The sequence below is a fragment of the Xenopus laevis genome, chromosome 5L (assembly GCF_017654675.1).
Source record: "Xenopus laevis strain J_2021 chromosome 5L, Xenopus_laevis_v10.1, whole genome shotgun sequence".
In the NCBI taxonomy this organism is placed as follows: Eukaryota; Metazoa; Chordata; class Amphibia; order Anura; family Pipidae; genus Xenopus; species Xenopus laevis.
In genome coordinates, this window is record NC_054379.1 from 7,686,340 (window position 1) to 7,702,731 (window position 16,392).

General features: G+C 40.3%; 1 protein-coding gene across 1 annotated transcript in view; it reads right to left on the reverse strand.

The window, feature by feature from the left end:
• Positions 1-16,392, reverse strand: part of camkmt.L (calmodulin-lysine N-methyltransferase L homeolog) — a 213,712-nt gene that overhangs the window by 10,374 nt on the left and 186,946 nt on the right. The window contains 1 exon segment of the mRNA NM_001092078.1: positions 2,671-2,802. Within this exon segment, the coding sequence (NP_001085547.1) occupies positions 2,671-2,802 (132 nt within the window).

The window sequence follows — 16,392 nt, forward strand, 5'->3', positions numbered from 1 at the left end:
CGAGCCTGGTAGTGTCGTACCCCCCTGTGTGTGTGTGTGCTCTACCAGTTGTACTTGCTATCCCCCGACCCTCCTGTAATGACATCTCCCATGTGCACATGATTTAGTATAACTGTCGGAGCAGTCATGGGCCTGGGGTGGAAAAGACCAAGTTTAATGTTTTAGGGGCCCTCGCTGGGCCCTTGTACACTGCCAGACCTGCTCACAGAAACAAAGCAGAGAAATACTTTGCTGAACAGTAAAACAATAGGTAGTTAAACACCACTGCACCCCATGGGGGGAACTGCTCAGGTAGCCGACTTCTCTTCTCTTCCCTGTGGCTCTATACACTGGATATTGTTAATTATCCTGTACAACTTCAGTAACTTAATTGTGCACTAGCGACTTAATGAGAAGCGTGGGCCCTGCGCGCTCCCACTGACTCTCAAGCAGGGAAACATTATGCCCACTTACCTCTGCCTTTCTATAAAGCGCACGGAATGATACTTTAATAAAATATACTTTGTGTAAGACAAAAAGTATGAAGATTAGATTTGTAAGGTTCCATGCCTGCGTATTATATGTGTATCCGCTACTTAGAGGGACTATGTTATTGGAAGGAATTAGTAGAGGTTACAAATACAAAGTTAATTGGGAATGGTGTGACCCCCAATCCAAGGCCTCAGAGGCTGGACAAATGGTAATTCTTTGTTACCTAAGCAAATATAAGTTAATTAGCAGCCCAGTAAGTGTGAAGTCTACACCTATAGTTATAGGTACGGCCCTAAATTCACCCACATATTACCCCTTCCTGCCTAAACCTGAGATGCCTGATCCACAGACTTGCGGGCATGGGGGAAATGGGGAGGGGCATAGCATGGTCACATGATGGGGCAGATTTATCAAGGGTTGAATTTCAAATTTGAAAAACTTCGAAATTCCAATTAAAAAAGACCAATTGTTCACCAAAAGTTAACCAATTGACTCCAAATAGGTTATAGGAGGTCCCCCATAGGCTAAACAGAAATTCGCCAGGTTTTAGATAGCGAATGGTCGAAGTTGAATTTTTAAAGAGATAGTACTCGATATTTGGAATTTTCTAATTTTTTTCAAATTCAAATTGAATTTGGACTATTCCATAGTCAAAGTACACAAAAAAACTTTGAAATTCGAATTTTTTCAATTCGAAAATTCACCTCAACCTCTGATAAATTTGCCCCTTAATGTTTACATGATTTTCTAGTAGATTAAAGTTATGAAGATCCAAATTATGGAAAGATCCATTATCCGGAAAACCATAGGTCCCGAGCAATCTGGATAACAGGTCCCATACCTGTATAAAATTTATTCTCAATCACTGGGCATTCCATCTCTTTGGTCCCTTTTGGGACCTTAATATATTTATATATAATACACAAAAGCCCTGGATATCCTGTAAATTATATCCTTATAAACGGTGAGTTCTGATGTCATCAGTTATAAACAGTAAGTTCTGATGTCATTTCTGTCACATGACTCACTGAAACTATTAAAAGTCCCCTCAGCCTTCAGCCTTGTGCTTTTATATGGTGATGGAACTCCTTGGTAACTTATAATATCCTTATATTACTAGGGGGTAGTAAAAACACTAAGGGGGTAATTTATCAAAGTACGAATTTATCTCAATATAAAACTCCGACCAAATCCGCACAGGGTTTTTCGGCTTATTTATTAATACACTTTCACGAAAATTTTGTTTGCGGTAAAAAATCGTGAAAAGTCTGATTTTCACCCGAAAACGCAGATTTTTACACTAAAACCGCAGATTTCTTATGTTTTATGCCCGAAAACTTCGGGGTTAGCATGAAACCCAGCACAAATCAAAAAAATCATTGGGACTTCTACCATTGACTTATATGCAACCTTGAGAGGTCTGAGATACCGGATTTTCTGATTTGGACTTGTCCATCCTCGGGGTTTAATAAATTCCGAAAAATTCATGATTTTTAAATGTCGGATTTAATTTAAAAAAAAATCTATTTTTCGTGATTTTTGCATTTGGAGTTTAGTAAATAACCCCCATAATGTTCCTGTTCCATGTGAAAGCAGTTGTTCTTGTGCAAAGCATTAGTCTATCAGCAATACAGAATGGCTGTGGTTTAATACAAGCAGGCTTAGAAACGACAGATAAGTGCCTTTGACCTATATCTTGCAGCTCCTCAGTCTGACATATAACCTCGCAGCTGTGAAATTCCGTATGAGGTTTAGCAGTCGGAGGCGGCCAACTGACCCAGTCATGGAGCGACTAAAGATAAGGATTAAGCCAAGATGGGACACATTTAGAAATTACCCTGACGATGATTTGGGCGCCTCCGGAATGCAGATTAACCTCATGTTCAAGTTATTTTGTTTCCGATGCTAATGCTTGCTTATTGGAGATGTCCCCGAACCTGACACAATACGTCCTACAAATTATTCTGTGGCCAAGAGAAAGGCGACTTCTTTAAGAAGATTCTTTAGTTAAAGCCTTCTAGACACACAGAGATAAAGCGCGGCTCCACGGCACAAAATAATCACATGCAAAAATACTGTTTAGAAGCCGCACACCTAAGGACCGCTTTAATCAAACAGTTGTTACCTGCCAAAAGAACCATGATCTCTTCAAAATGCAATGTGGATTAAAGTATTATCTGTCGCAAGCAGAGTACTAACCTTGGAGTGGAAGTTGGAAATGTGCTCATCGTAATTTTCATGTCTTTGGATGGAAAAACCAGCCGCCTCCGCTAGATTGCAAAACTGGCTTAAAGTATTCCCCCTCGGTGGAGCAAATACCATCGCTTTTCCCTGCAAGAGAAGAAAGGGGGGGGGATATGTAAAAATGCTAAGCAAATTCCATCATACATTAAAATAAATCAAACCCAAATGCAGTTTACAGAGGGAATTTAGGAGCTACTTTGGCTGCAGCAAGAGGAAGTAACAATGACAAAACACAAAAAGAATATTTCATTTGGGAGCTAGGAATATATATTTGTGCCACAGATTGGTATGTTCAGGGTTGAATTGGGCTAGCGGTGGGTCCCGGCTCTTGTGGCCGTCTCCGGCCCAGACCCACTCCATGCAAAAATGACGTTGAAGCTGCGGAAAAAAAAAACATGCATGATCACGGAAAAAAAACCCAGTACGTGCGCGCATGCAAGGGGCCCGGAGACAGCAGCCCAGGTGGGCTATTACGGAGATTGGCAGTGATCACAGTTGTCCTGAAGGGTAATTAAATTAGGGATGCACCAAATCCTCTATTTTAGGATTCCACCGAATCCCAAACTAGGTAAATGAAGGGGAAGCGTGTGCAGCATGTGGTTAAAACATTTTTTAATTCATTGTTTGTGTGATGAAATTTCACGACACTTGGATTCAGCCGAATCTGAATCCTGCTGAAAAAGGCAAGATCTTGGCCAAATTCCGAACTGAATCCTGGATTCGGTTCATCCCTAAACTGAATACAATTAAGGACCAATCAAGTTGTGTTGCATTCAGTACCATGGACAAAGCCTTCAAGATAATACGCAAGACTTTCATATTTTCTTTATCATAAGGGCGAACAGGTTATACAATTCCAAGAGAAGTGGGAATCCTTTAAGTACCGGTGCAACCAACGCATCATTTTTGTATCTGACCGAATACCTAATCCTCCACAAAAGTTCTGTCTGAATACCAAACCAATTCCAGAACAAGGGACTCTATACAACACCATGAAAAACAGCCCAGACCATTATTCCTTTTCCACACTTAGCTCCATGCTCCCTACAAACAGTTTTTCTGTAGACATTTCTTCTGGAGGCAGTTTGGAATCCAGAAATAAGGGTTCCAGCATTTTAGCTGGAATGTCTGGATTGTTTTAGCTAAAAAATTGTGTGTGACTATTTGGTAGCCCCTATGTGGACTTGCAGTCTACAAGAAGCTGGTTTTTATGCAACAAAACTTGCCTCCAAGCCTGGAATTCAAATATAAGCACCTGCTTTGAAGCCACTGGGAGCAACATCCAAGGGGTTGGTGAGCAACTTGTTGCCTATGAGCCACTGGTTGCGGATCACTGACCTAGAAGTTTTGTTCAAGATACTTTCCATTCTACATCTCTCTTGCAACTGGTTCTTTTATCCTAACAATCTGTAAGGAAAGTACCTGGTGGTCTAGCAGGCTTGCAACAGGGAGACCCGTTACACCCAAGGCAGGGACGCCCGCCGCATTATTCTCCTTCCCTGCATACCGATGCATGCTCCCTCACGTCCGAATAGTAATGATGCTCGTCTTTTTCCGCTTCCGTGTTTAAGTGCCACTGCGTGTAAGGTCTTTGTGCACTGGCAGGAGATTCAAATGTTCATTGCCCAAAGTAGGTCTATCCTGGTAGTTCCTGGGCTGCGATTTCTAGTTGTTCATCCTGTGACTGACCTTGCCTGTTCCTGTTATTGCTGCCTGTCCTGACTCCTGCCTGTATTTGACCATTCACCCGGATCTTGATTTAAAGCAGTTACATTGGTATTTTAAATTGGTCTGTGACATCTTCTACACTCTCCCCTCTCTATTTTGTACTGCACTGCCTGATCTGGTATTGACTCAGCCTGCCCTTTGCCCATGCTCCAATTCACCGTTGCGGTTTGCACAAATATGGTTCCCCGGCTCGCCCAGAACTCTCTCCTTATTCCTCTCACATTAATACCTGCCGGCATCCAAGTAGCAGACGACTCCTCCCGAAGTGAAAGGCGGTTGGTAAAGGCAGAACAGTGAGCCATGATTGGGACCTTGGGGTTTGTTCTGGGTTTGGGACACCCAACGTCACACAATCCTAATTACAACTCCACTGCCTCAGCAATACTGATTTGTGCACTGCACCCCGCCACCCCAAAAAACACCTCCCCAGGTTCTACAGCACTTACAGATAATACCACCCTTACCTCTCATTTTTTTCACCAAATGGCACCAAAAACATTGCACAAGATAAAACATGACTTTTCCTTTTGAAAAAAATAAAAATCAAAGGAAATAAAATAATGAGCTGTGGTGTGTAGGTTGTTGATCCTCATGTGATTAACTACACACGTTTTTATGATTGCACAGCTATGTTACATTAATATTTAGAATCTAGCATTCAAAGTAACATTTATGCTCTGATGTAAATCACAGTTAATTAAGTGCCCCTGTTTTATCTCATGACAATGAGTGTCGTAAGATAATATACGGAATAAAATAATTTCTATCAATACAAAGGGACAACTTGCCGTACAGTGATTTGTGATCCATAGGATTCTTAGCTATTTAGCCAGCTCACCAGGTTATTTTACACTAGATCTTCTCTCAAGTGGAAATGTATGTATATATATATATATATATATATATATATATATATATATCCCAAGAGGAACGTGAGAGAGGAAAACGTACAATGAATATGATGCCAAGGAAGCGGCTGATTTAATGCACATATAGGAGCAAAACCAAATCATTATTTAATTCTCTGCACGCTGTGAACATTGCCCTCTAGGTGTCTCAGCAGTCTCAGTCTTAAGTGAACAATTCTCTGTTCCAAAAGGCCAATCAGTCAGAGTTTGTATTTTGCAGGCACAAAAAAAAAGGACTGTCTTGATTTGAGATTCAAAACATCCACCTATATTTTATTCTTATTTGACTTTCTAAGGAAGCAGTAAGAACATTAAGAGGTTTATTTGTTGAAGCTCGATTTTTTTCTGGGTGAGATTTTAAAGGGGGAAACTCAAATTTTTAGATGGAAAAAAACCTAAAATTTCAAGAGATTTATTATACCCCAAAGCTGCTAAGAATCCAAATCCAAACCAACTGAAACCTGTCGAGGTCATGTAGAAGTCAATGGCAGATGTCCCTGAAGATGTTTTTAACATCTTGATCTGCGCTGGATAATCTGAAAAAGTCGGGGGTTTTCGGGCGACAGTTAGAAAAAAGCAAACGATTTGGATGTCAATTTGTATGATTCAAATTGTTGCGAGATTCTGACGCGACTTTTTCCCGCACCGACTTTTTCGAGCTGATTTCTTGATAAATGAGTTAAATTCATCCTGGCATGTGATTCCAAGTTGTATAAAAGTAAATAGACAGTGTGGATTGCAAGTTATATTAATCATTTAAACTATTGTCCGTTAAGCAGTGAAGCTCCTATAGGACTGTGTTGTTAATGGAGGTGACAGATCCATTATAGAGGATTCACTGCCATTAACTTACTTTAATTTAAATACATTTTAGTCTAGAATTGAACCCCTTATCAGATCTTTGCGTATGGATGTTGTATAGTTCAAAATATACAGATGGCACCAAGTGCTCTCTGGATATCGAGGTGCTCAGAGCTGCACTCGGTGGAGGATATTTAAGGCGTCATCTCCGGGATTCTCTGATTCCGTATAGAAAAGGATGATAATATAGAATAAAGGCCGATGCAGGAAAACATTCCAATGAAATAATGAGAGATCCAAGTTGGCAGCCTATTGACTAATAAATGGTAAGGTAGGCACTACGGCTCTGCATGATTCCGAAAGGAAACAACTATGGATCCTGTAGTGTATCATAATACATATCAACTTAAGAATTGGCACAATCTGCTACACGTATCTGATGGCAAAGCTCACATTAAATCTGGTAACAAAGTCAGGACTTGCAACCCATTGCCCTGTCTGTGCATAAAGATACATTAACTTGCCAGACACTGCATATAAAGTGCACATTTCAGGTGCAAATGATCATGTGAAGCATTTTTGAGGCCAACATATGAAAACTATGTCATTGCAAATTGGTGCAAGTTGAGAATAACATTGTCATTGTTGGGGGTCCAGTCAATTCCAGCACACCAAAACAGACACAGACCGTTCCAAAACACCATGTGATTTTTATGGCACAAGTCTGGTGTGACTATTGGAACAACACACTGTGGGAACCCTGGAAATTTCTCCACATTCAGGGTGGTGATAGTCGTCAGGTTCCCCAGTATTAAAAGGCAAACGTGCACATGACTCAGCAGAGGAGGCAGGACAAATGCAATGTGGCGGTGCAGGGAGTATGTTTGGATACGAGTGCATTTAACGAATAGCGTTAATAGGAGCAATATTTGCATCCACACTTTTGAGCATAAATGACCCTTAAAGTCTTTTAAAGAGGTCAAAATTTCCCTTCATGGAAAAAACCCTGCTGTGCATAAATTTTTGTATGTGTGGAACCTTCAGTTCGGAGCAAGAACAGATATGTGGCCTACTATACCAATACTCCTAAGTCGGAAGTCTCCAACCTTTTTTTTGAGAAACATTCAGTTTGAGTTTGAGTTGGGGCGCAACACAAGCATGAAAAATGTTGCTGGGGTGCCAAATAAAGGCTGTGATTGGCTATTTGGTAGCACCTATGTGGACTCGCGGCCTACAGGAGACATGACCTATTCCTTCTTCTTCTCCACACTTTACTCCATGCTCCCTACAAACAGTTTTTCTGTAGACATTTCTTCTGGAGGCAGTTTGAAATTCAGAAATAAGGTTCCATTTTAGCTGGAATGTCTGGATTGTTCTAGCTTAAAAATGTGTTTGTGAGTATTTGGTAGCCCCTATGTGGACTGGAAGCCTACAGGAGACTCTGTTTACTCATTTTTACTCATGAGTCAAAGGTTGGGGAACACTGCCCTAGGCACTGCTATTTAAAGAAAAGGGTAGGACTTCACCTTCCATGCACATAGGGAAGGCCATACAAGTGGCCAGAATTGGAGAAATAATTAGAATTCATTTGGAATCATGTAAGTACATCAAACTATGTCATATGAAAAGATTGTGGAAGTAAAAAAAAAAAAGAAATGAACTACAACAATTTTGTATTGAGAAATAAATGAAACCGTTGCACGGTGTTATTTGGGAAGATCTTCCATTTTTAAGTCTTAAAGCTTAAGGCTGAATGTCCCATCGGAACTGTTTCACAGGCAGGGCACATTGCTGTGTGTTAAGAAAAAAACCTCAAAGTCAATCCCTGAAGAGCAGCAGCGATCTGTATGATAAGGACAAATAAACTCATAATCAATTGATGGAGAACAGCGGGGTTATCCTTTGGAAGTGTATTGCAGCACACCGAAGACATAACCAACAGGCACGTCTTTCATCTCCAAGTTAAAGTGAAAAACCTGCGTTTCTATCAGAGCCGCATCACAGGTGGCGAAGATTGTGAAAACAAAATCAGGAGTCGCATGGCCCTTTCACAGCACAAACCACTCCGACTGAAATTCCTTTCCTGTGTACCTGTTGCCAACTCTGCGGCGGAGCTGTAGGCTGGAGCAAAATGCTTAAGTACCTCCCCTATAGGCCGTTAGCATTTGTACAAAGACAAATATATCTAAACATACACTCATTTAACTCAAGGGCGAGGGAATTCTTGAAAGATTCAAAACTTTATAGGAAAAGGGTAAGGGGAAACATTCCAGGAACAGGCTATAAAACAGGATCTGAGGAATATCAGTTGGAGGACACGGACATTACAAAACTGAGACACTTCCAGCATAACTTGGACTGTACAAATGCACAGAAAGCAATCTATCGTTGCAATGATTTGCATTTATTTTGTACAGCATTCACCAGCCTACCTTATCATTAAGACAAATTCATAAATGACCCCCATTATTGCTTATAAATTATTTGAACCAGTGAAATTACAGGCAATTGAGGGTTAGGAGTGTAAGTACCCATGTCCCGTTTGCATGTCATATAGTCCTAGATAGGGAGTTTTTGAAGGTATTTTTCAATCCAAAAAAAAAATTTTCAGGTTAAAAATAAAAAACTCGAATTTTTGAGTTCCAAAAAACCTCAAATTCTTCTGGTTTTTGTAAAAAAAAAACAACTCAATTTTTTCGTAATTTATTATACCCCAAAGCTGGAAATTGCTTGAATCTGAAATAGTCCAGCTAAAACCTGTTGAGGTCCTGTAGAAGTCAATGGCAGAGGTCCCATGAGCCATTTGAAGATGTTAATAGCCTCCAGGATGTTCTAGTTATTTTACGGTGTGGGAAAACTTCAAGCTTTTTCCAGCAGAAAACATGATCAATTTCAGTTTATAAAAAACCTCACAAAGCTCTAAAATTCGATCTTTGATAAATAATATCCATAGTGTTGGGTACTTTCAGGCAGTTTGGGAGTTTTGGGTAAAAACCCCCTGATGGGGTGGTGGGTGGTCAGCAGGTACCCTGCCAGGGTACCGGGGGAAAGTGTAGGCTCTAATACACTGTCACTCCCTCTCCAGTAACAAGAGTCCTTTTTTCTTATCCAAGTTGATCCAACTACTGGAGTGACATCATTTTTGGTCCACAGTGAAATCATTTCTGGTTTACATAGTTCCTGGGTCGGGATGTCATTCAGTTTATGATTAAGGGGGATGGTGGACTCAAATGTTTCGTACAGGTATGGGATCTGTTATCCAGAAACCTGTTATAATAAAACAGTAGTTGTACTTGATCCCAACTAAGATATAATTAATCCTGATTAGAAGCAAAACCAGCCTATTGAGTTCCTTTTATGTTTTATGATTTTCTAGTAGACTTAAGGTATGAAGATCCAAATTATGGAAAGATCCATTATCCGGAAAATTCCAGGTCCAGAATATCTTGGATAATAGGCCCCATAGCTGTATTTATGAAGTACAAAAAAACTTGATTGTAAAATGTTGCCATCTTAAAGCTTGCAAGAAGTCAATGGGAGTTGTCCCAGGCCAAATTCAAGCCATTTTTTAAATTTGAGATTTGTGCGTTTTTTGAGCTTGTAAAAATTTGAGGTATTCAAGTTTTTTTCTACTATTTTATTCAAAATAAAATTTTAATATTTGGAATTTTTTAATAAATAAACAGAGTTTTTTTTAAGTGTTAGTTTATTTGTAGTAGAAAGAACCTCTAAAACCAGGACTGGTGAATTCCCTACTTTGGATTGTGCATATGGAGTCCATATATTATTTATCATGTATGGGGTGAAGTTAACTCCATGCAGGTAGGGTCGGTAGTGGGTCAGGGGAAAGAGGTCTGCAGGTCTGGGTCAGGTTGGATGTTGTTGATCATTTTTGCTGCATGTAATTCCTGGAGCCACTTACTAACTGTGTTGGTTTCCAGTAGGTGCAGTTATGCTGGGATTCTGTGAAAAAGGTGGAGAACTTTGCACATTTTTTTGCACTTAGCTTTAAGACATCAAAGTAAAAAGATGGTGGCAAAACACAATGTCCAAAAGAAGGCAAGTTCACAAGCATGTTGGTCGCCACATAAAACCCCGGAGACCAGTATGATGGGGACGGCAAACAACTTTTAAAACTAATTGCATTTAGTTTGTTTCTACACAGCTGGTGTGGTTTGTGCCAATATATCTTTAGTCTTTCAACTTTCAAACTTTAGAGGAGAGTTTATTTTAGGTGTGCCTGGTTCCGCTCTGGTTTAGAGGCCATTGTGCTCCTGCACGGATATCCATCACTCCAGTACCCAGAAATGCTGTACATAGTAACATCTTTAGCAATATTTGTGTTCCAGTTGATAAACAAAGGCATTAGAGACATTCTACACTAAAGTACACTGTGGATTAATGTAACCGCTCCTGTATGAGCTCCCTCTATTATCCTAATGTTATTGTTAGTCTAGTGCCAGCGTATTTCTGCTGCTTATTCTCTACTGGAAATGGTAACCAAAAACAGTAATGACAGTAACGACATTTGCATATTGCAGTTAATATAACAGTTAGCCCCACCTCTGTGCTTTGTATGAGACTATCATTGCCCCTATAACATTTCAAACCATTAAGCATCGCAATTCAATGTTTGTACCATTACAGATATGATCTTAAAATAATATCAAACAGAAGAAACATCTTAAAGGGCCATTATATTCCCAACCACCCTGCTCTACATGAGTGCAATGAACAGGGCTTGTGCTGAACATAATTTATGTTTTTATCCCAAGAAATTGTGTTTTTATTTCTTGGGCTAAAGATGGCAAACAAGGAAACTGAAGGTACTTCATGCTTGGTCCTTGCAAGGATATGCAATCCACTCTGTTCGCCCTTTATTGTGACTGTTTTGTCATCAGAAGCCCTTTATGCAGGGAGATTATCTGTGAGCTGGTAATCACCCTGTTTGGTCCATTTAAGCTCAAGAAAGACATTGACTGGATTTAGGTTGATGAGAGCCTCATTCTTGGGGTGTCCAGGGCCCACAAGGCTATGACCTCAAGGACACCCCTTGCATCATCAAGGCCCCAGTGTCTTGCAGTCTGCACATGCGCAGTACTATGGGGAACTAGGCTGGCAGGGCCCACCGGGATTTTTGCAATGTCCTGCTGGCCCATTCTGGCACCAACTAGGCCCTATATTCAGAGATTATTCAGAGAATATGTTGACTTTGCACATTTTTTCTATCTCAACTTTCTTTTCCTTGGTGCTTTGGGTGGGGCAACCGGCTATGTGTTCAGCAGAAAGATGATTTATACAGAATGTTACCTGTACGTGTCCAAAAGTGTTGGGATAACTAATATTTTAACATATTTTGCCAAGGATGTTCTAGAGTTGGTTGTAGCTCACCAGTGATGAAGTTCAAAATATTTTTTTTATGACGAGGCTTAAGATCCGAACAGCGATTTAGCAACTGAAACAATGGTTTTATGTTTTGAAATAAACACTGAAATATAAAATATTCTGGGACGGTTCCAACTATAAATAAAGTGGCGATATCCGTCTGACAGTCCTATTGTCCTCAACAAAAAAGCTGCACAAGCTGGCAGAGCTCCGATCAGGCGCTATGAAAAACAACATTGAGAACAGACACCCAAAACCAAACATTTCATTTAACCTTTTAAATGCCACAGATCGTAGAATCTACGTTCTGTGGCAAAGGTACTTGAAATGCCACAGAACGTAGATTCTACGTTCTGCAGCATTTCCTGTTTCAGGAGCGGAGGAGCGGCTGTTAGAGCCGCTCGCTCCGTTCCTGCTCGATCCCCTGCCCCTAGGCAACGAGCAGAGCAGGGGATCGAGTGGCCCCTGGGGCGCGATCGCCCAGGGGCCCAAAAACAGCAGCAGGCACGTGTTACTTACGTGTCCTGCTGCTGCAGCCTGCACCGGATCGTCGATCTCCGCCCCCACAGCACACAGACAGGAACCACGAGGCAGATGTCTTCCAGGGGCTCTTCCTGATCGCCTGCAACAGTCTCCAGCGATTTTTTCAGGTTAGTGCAACAATTACACACACAAACACACCAACACACACTTATTACAGTAATACACACTTAGATTCACACTTACACACACTTACACATACATTTTTGGGGATTGGGGGGGTCACTTACACTCACTGCACTTACACACATGTGCACACGCACACACGCGCACATAACATGTAATTTACCATTTGTACACACGCACACGCACATACATGGCATTGTGGCCTTTTTTTTTTTTTTCTTATCGCATCGTTTCTTTTTTTGGCTGAAAAAAATGTTTTATTGCCATTACGCATAGCGTATTCGCTAACCGTACTGTGCAATACCTTTTGTATGTTATTTCGGTGATTATATTGCAATTTTGGGTATTTTGGTGCATTTTTAGCCATTTTATTGAATTTTTAGCCATTTTATTGCATTTTCAGCTCTGCATATATTGTGTTCACTTTTTTCTAGCCGTATAACCTGTTTGGCCCATCTAAAATATTCAAACTGTGATTCTGACAGCTGATAACACTAGTCTGGAAAAAAAACATTGATTTTTGTGGTTTTATTGGATTTTTTTGCATTTCACCCTTTACTGCCTTATTTTGTTTTGCCTTGTAAATTTTATCTACTATATATCCATTTGGGGGTCTCTGTGCGCCACATAGTTTGGTATATCTATGCATTTTGGGCATCAAAGTGTTCAGTAGACCTCTGGCGTTCATATTTAGGATGTTTTATGCTGATACGTTACGAAATGTGGGGCATATAATGGGGTAAAATTCAAGCTTTCTGACAATTTTCAGAAATTTGATAAAAACCGTTATGTTCAGCATTGCTTTGCAGTTTGGCAGTTTGCAGTAGAAACACTTATTTACCCATATTGGATTCGTCAGAATGTGTACTTTCTGAAAATATATGGTTTTCTGGGGTCTTTGTACTGTTAGGGGGGTCTAATGTCGCATAATACACACACCAGGTGCTTATATTGCAGCAGCCAGCGCGTCAGCTGTGAAAATGTATATACACTATTGTCATTTGGGGGTCTCTGTGCGCCACATAGTTTGGTATATCTATGCATATTGGGCATCAAAGTGTTCAGTAGACCCCTGGCGTTCATATTTAGGATGTTTTATGCTGATAAGTTACGAAATGTGGGGCATATAATGGGGTAAAATTCAAGCTTTGTGACGATTTTCAGAAATTTGATAAAAACGGTTACGTTCAGCATTGATTTGCAGTCTGGCAGTTTGCAGTAGAAACACTTATTTACCCATATTGGATTCGTCAGAATGTGTACTTTCTGAAAATATATGGTTTTCTGGGGTCTCTGTACTTTTAGGGGGGTCTAATGTCGCATAATACACACACCAGGTGCTCATATTGCAGCAGCCAGCGCGTCAGCCGTGAAAATGTATATACACTATTGTCATTTGGGGGTCTCTGTGCGCCACATAGTTTAGTATATCTATGCAAATTGGGCATCAAAGTGTTCAGTAGACCCCTGGCGTTCATATTTAGGATGTTTTATGCTGATACGTTACGAAATGTGTGGCATATAATGGGGTAAAATTCAAGCTTTCTGACAATTTTCAGAAATTTGATAAAAACCGTTATGTTCAGCATTGCTTTGCAGTTTGGCAGTTTGCAGTAGAAACACTTATTTACCCATATTGGATTCGTCAGAATGTGTAATTTCTGAAAATATATGGTTTTCTGGGGTCTTTGTACTGTTAGGGGGGTCTAATGTCGCATAATACACACACCAGGTGCTTATATTGCAGCAGCCAGCGCGTCAGCTGTGAAAATGTATATACACTATTGTCATTTGGGGGTCTCTGTGCGCCACATAGTTTGGTATATCTATGCATATTGGGCATCAAAGTGTTCAGTAGACCCCTGGCGTTCATATTTAGGATGTTTTATGCTGATAAGTTACGAAATGTGGGGCATATAATGGGGTAAAATTCAAGCTTTGTGACGATTTTCAGAAATTTGATAAAAACGGTTACGTTCAGCATTGATTTGCAGTCTGGCAGTTTGCAGTAGAAACACTTATTTACCCATATTGGATTCGTCAGAATGTGTACTTTCTGAAAATATATGGTTTTCTGGGGTCTCTGTACTTTTAGGGGGGTCTAATGTCGCATAATACACACACCAGGTGCTCATATTGCAGCAGCCAGCGCGTCAGCCGTGAAAATGTATATACACTATTGTCATTTGGGGGTCTCTGTGCGCCACATAGTTTAGTATATCTATGCAAATTGGGCATCAAAGTGTTCAGTAGACCCCTGGCGTTCATATTTAGGATGTTTTATGCTGATACGTTACGAAATGTGTGGCATATAATGGGGTAAAATTCAAGCTTTCTGACAATTTTCAGAAATTTGATAAAAACCGTTATGTTCAGCATTGCTTTGCAGTTTGGCAGTTTGCAGTAGAAACACTTATTTACCCATATTGGATTCGTCAGAATGTGTACTTTCTGAAAATATATGGTTTTCTGGGGTCTCTGTACTGTTAGGGGGGTCTAATGTCGCATAATACACACACCAGGTGCTTATATTGCAGCTGCCAGTGCGTCAGCCGTGAAAATGTATATACACTATTGTCATTTGGGGGTCTCTGTGCGCCACATAGTTTGGTATATCTATGCATACTGGGCATCAAAGTGTTCAGTAGACCCCTGGCGTTCATATTTGGGATGTTTTATGCTGATAAGTTACGAAATGTGGGGCATATAATGGGGTAAAATTCAAGCTTTGTGACGATTTTCAGAAATTTGATAAAAACCGTTACGTTCAGCATTGCTTTGCAGTTTGGCAGTTTGCAGTAGGAACACATATTTACCCATATTGGATTCGTCAGAATGTGTACTTTCTGAAAATATATGGTTTTCTGGGGTCTCTGTACTGTTAGGGGGGTCTAATGTCGCATATTACACACACCAGGTGCTCATATTGCAGCAGCCAGCGCGCGTCAGCCGTGAAAATGTATATACACTATTGTCATTTGGTGGTCTCTGTGCGCCACATAGTTTGGTATATCTATGCATATTGGGCATCAAAGTGTTTAGTAGACCCCTGGCGTTCATATTTAGGATGTTTTATGCTGATAAGTTACGAAATGTGGGGCATATAATGGGGTAAAATTCAAGCTTTGTGACGATTTTCAGAAATTTGATAAAAACCGTTATGTTCAGCATTGCTTTTCAGTTTGGCAGTTTGCAGTAGAAACACTTATTTACCCATATTAGATTCGTCAGAATCTGTACTTTCTGAAAATATATGGTTTTCTGGGGTCTCTGTACTGTTAGGTGGTCTAATGTCGCATAATACACACACCGAGTGGTTATATTGCAGCAGCCAGCGCGTCAGCCGTGAAAATGTCTATACATATTGTCATTTGGGGGTCTCTGTGCGCCACATAGTTTGGTATATCTATGCATATTGGGCATCAAACTGTTTAGTAGACCCCTATGTTTATATTTAGGATGCTTTATGCTGGTAATGATACATGGACAATACGATGCTGGAAAGTTGAAGCTTTGAGGCAATTTCCAGATATTTCACCAAAACCGCCAAATTTGGCAAAGCCTTGCGACTCAGTAGTTTGGAGCAGAAAGGCATGGGTACCCATTTTAGATTCCGTAGAATGTGTACTTTCCAAAAATATATGGGTTTGGGGGGTAAACATATATTTCTGTGTTTTTACCCCGCAAAAATGCAGTCAATGTGTTGATTTTTCATTAGCTGAAGTTACCCACGGGACTGTTTGTATGCGCTAACTTCATTTTGGGGCCTCTAAATGCCAGATACTTTGGTAAACTTATGAACAATGGCCACCAAAATGTTCAGAGGAACCCTGGCAATCATATTTAGGGTGCTTTTTCTTAGTACGTAATGACACATGGGTGATATGGTGCTGGGAAGTTGAAGCTTTGAGGCAATTTTCAGATATTTCACCAAAACCGGCAACTTTGGGAAAGCCTTGCGACTCGGTAGTTTGGAGCAATAAGGCATGGGTACCCATTTTAGATTCTGTAGAATGTGTACTTTCCAAAAATGTATGGGTTTGGGGGTAAACATATATTTCTGTGTTTTTACCCCACAAAAATGCAGTCAATGTGTTGATCTTTCATTAGCTGAAGTTACCCACAGGACTATTTGTATGCGCTAACTTCATTTTGGGGCCTCTAAATGCCAGATACTTTGGTAAACCTA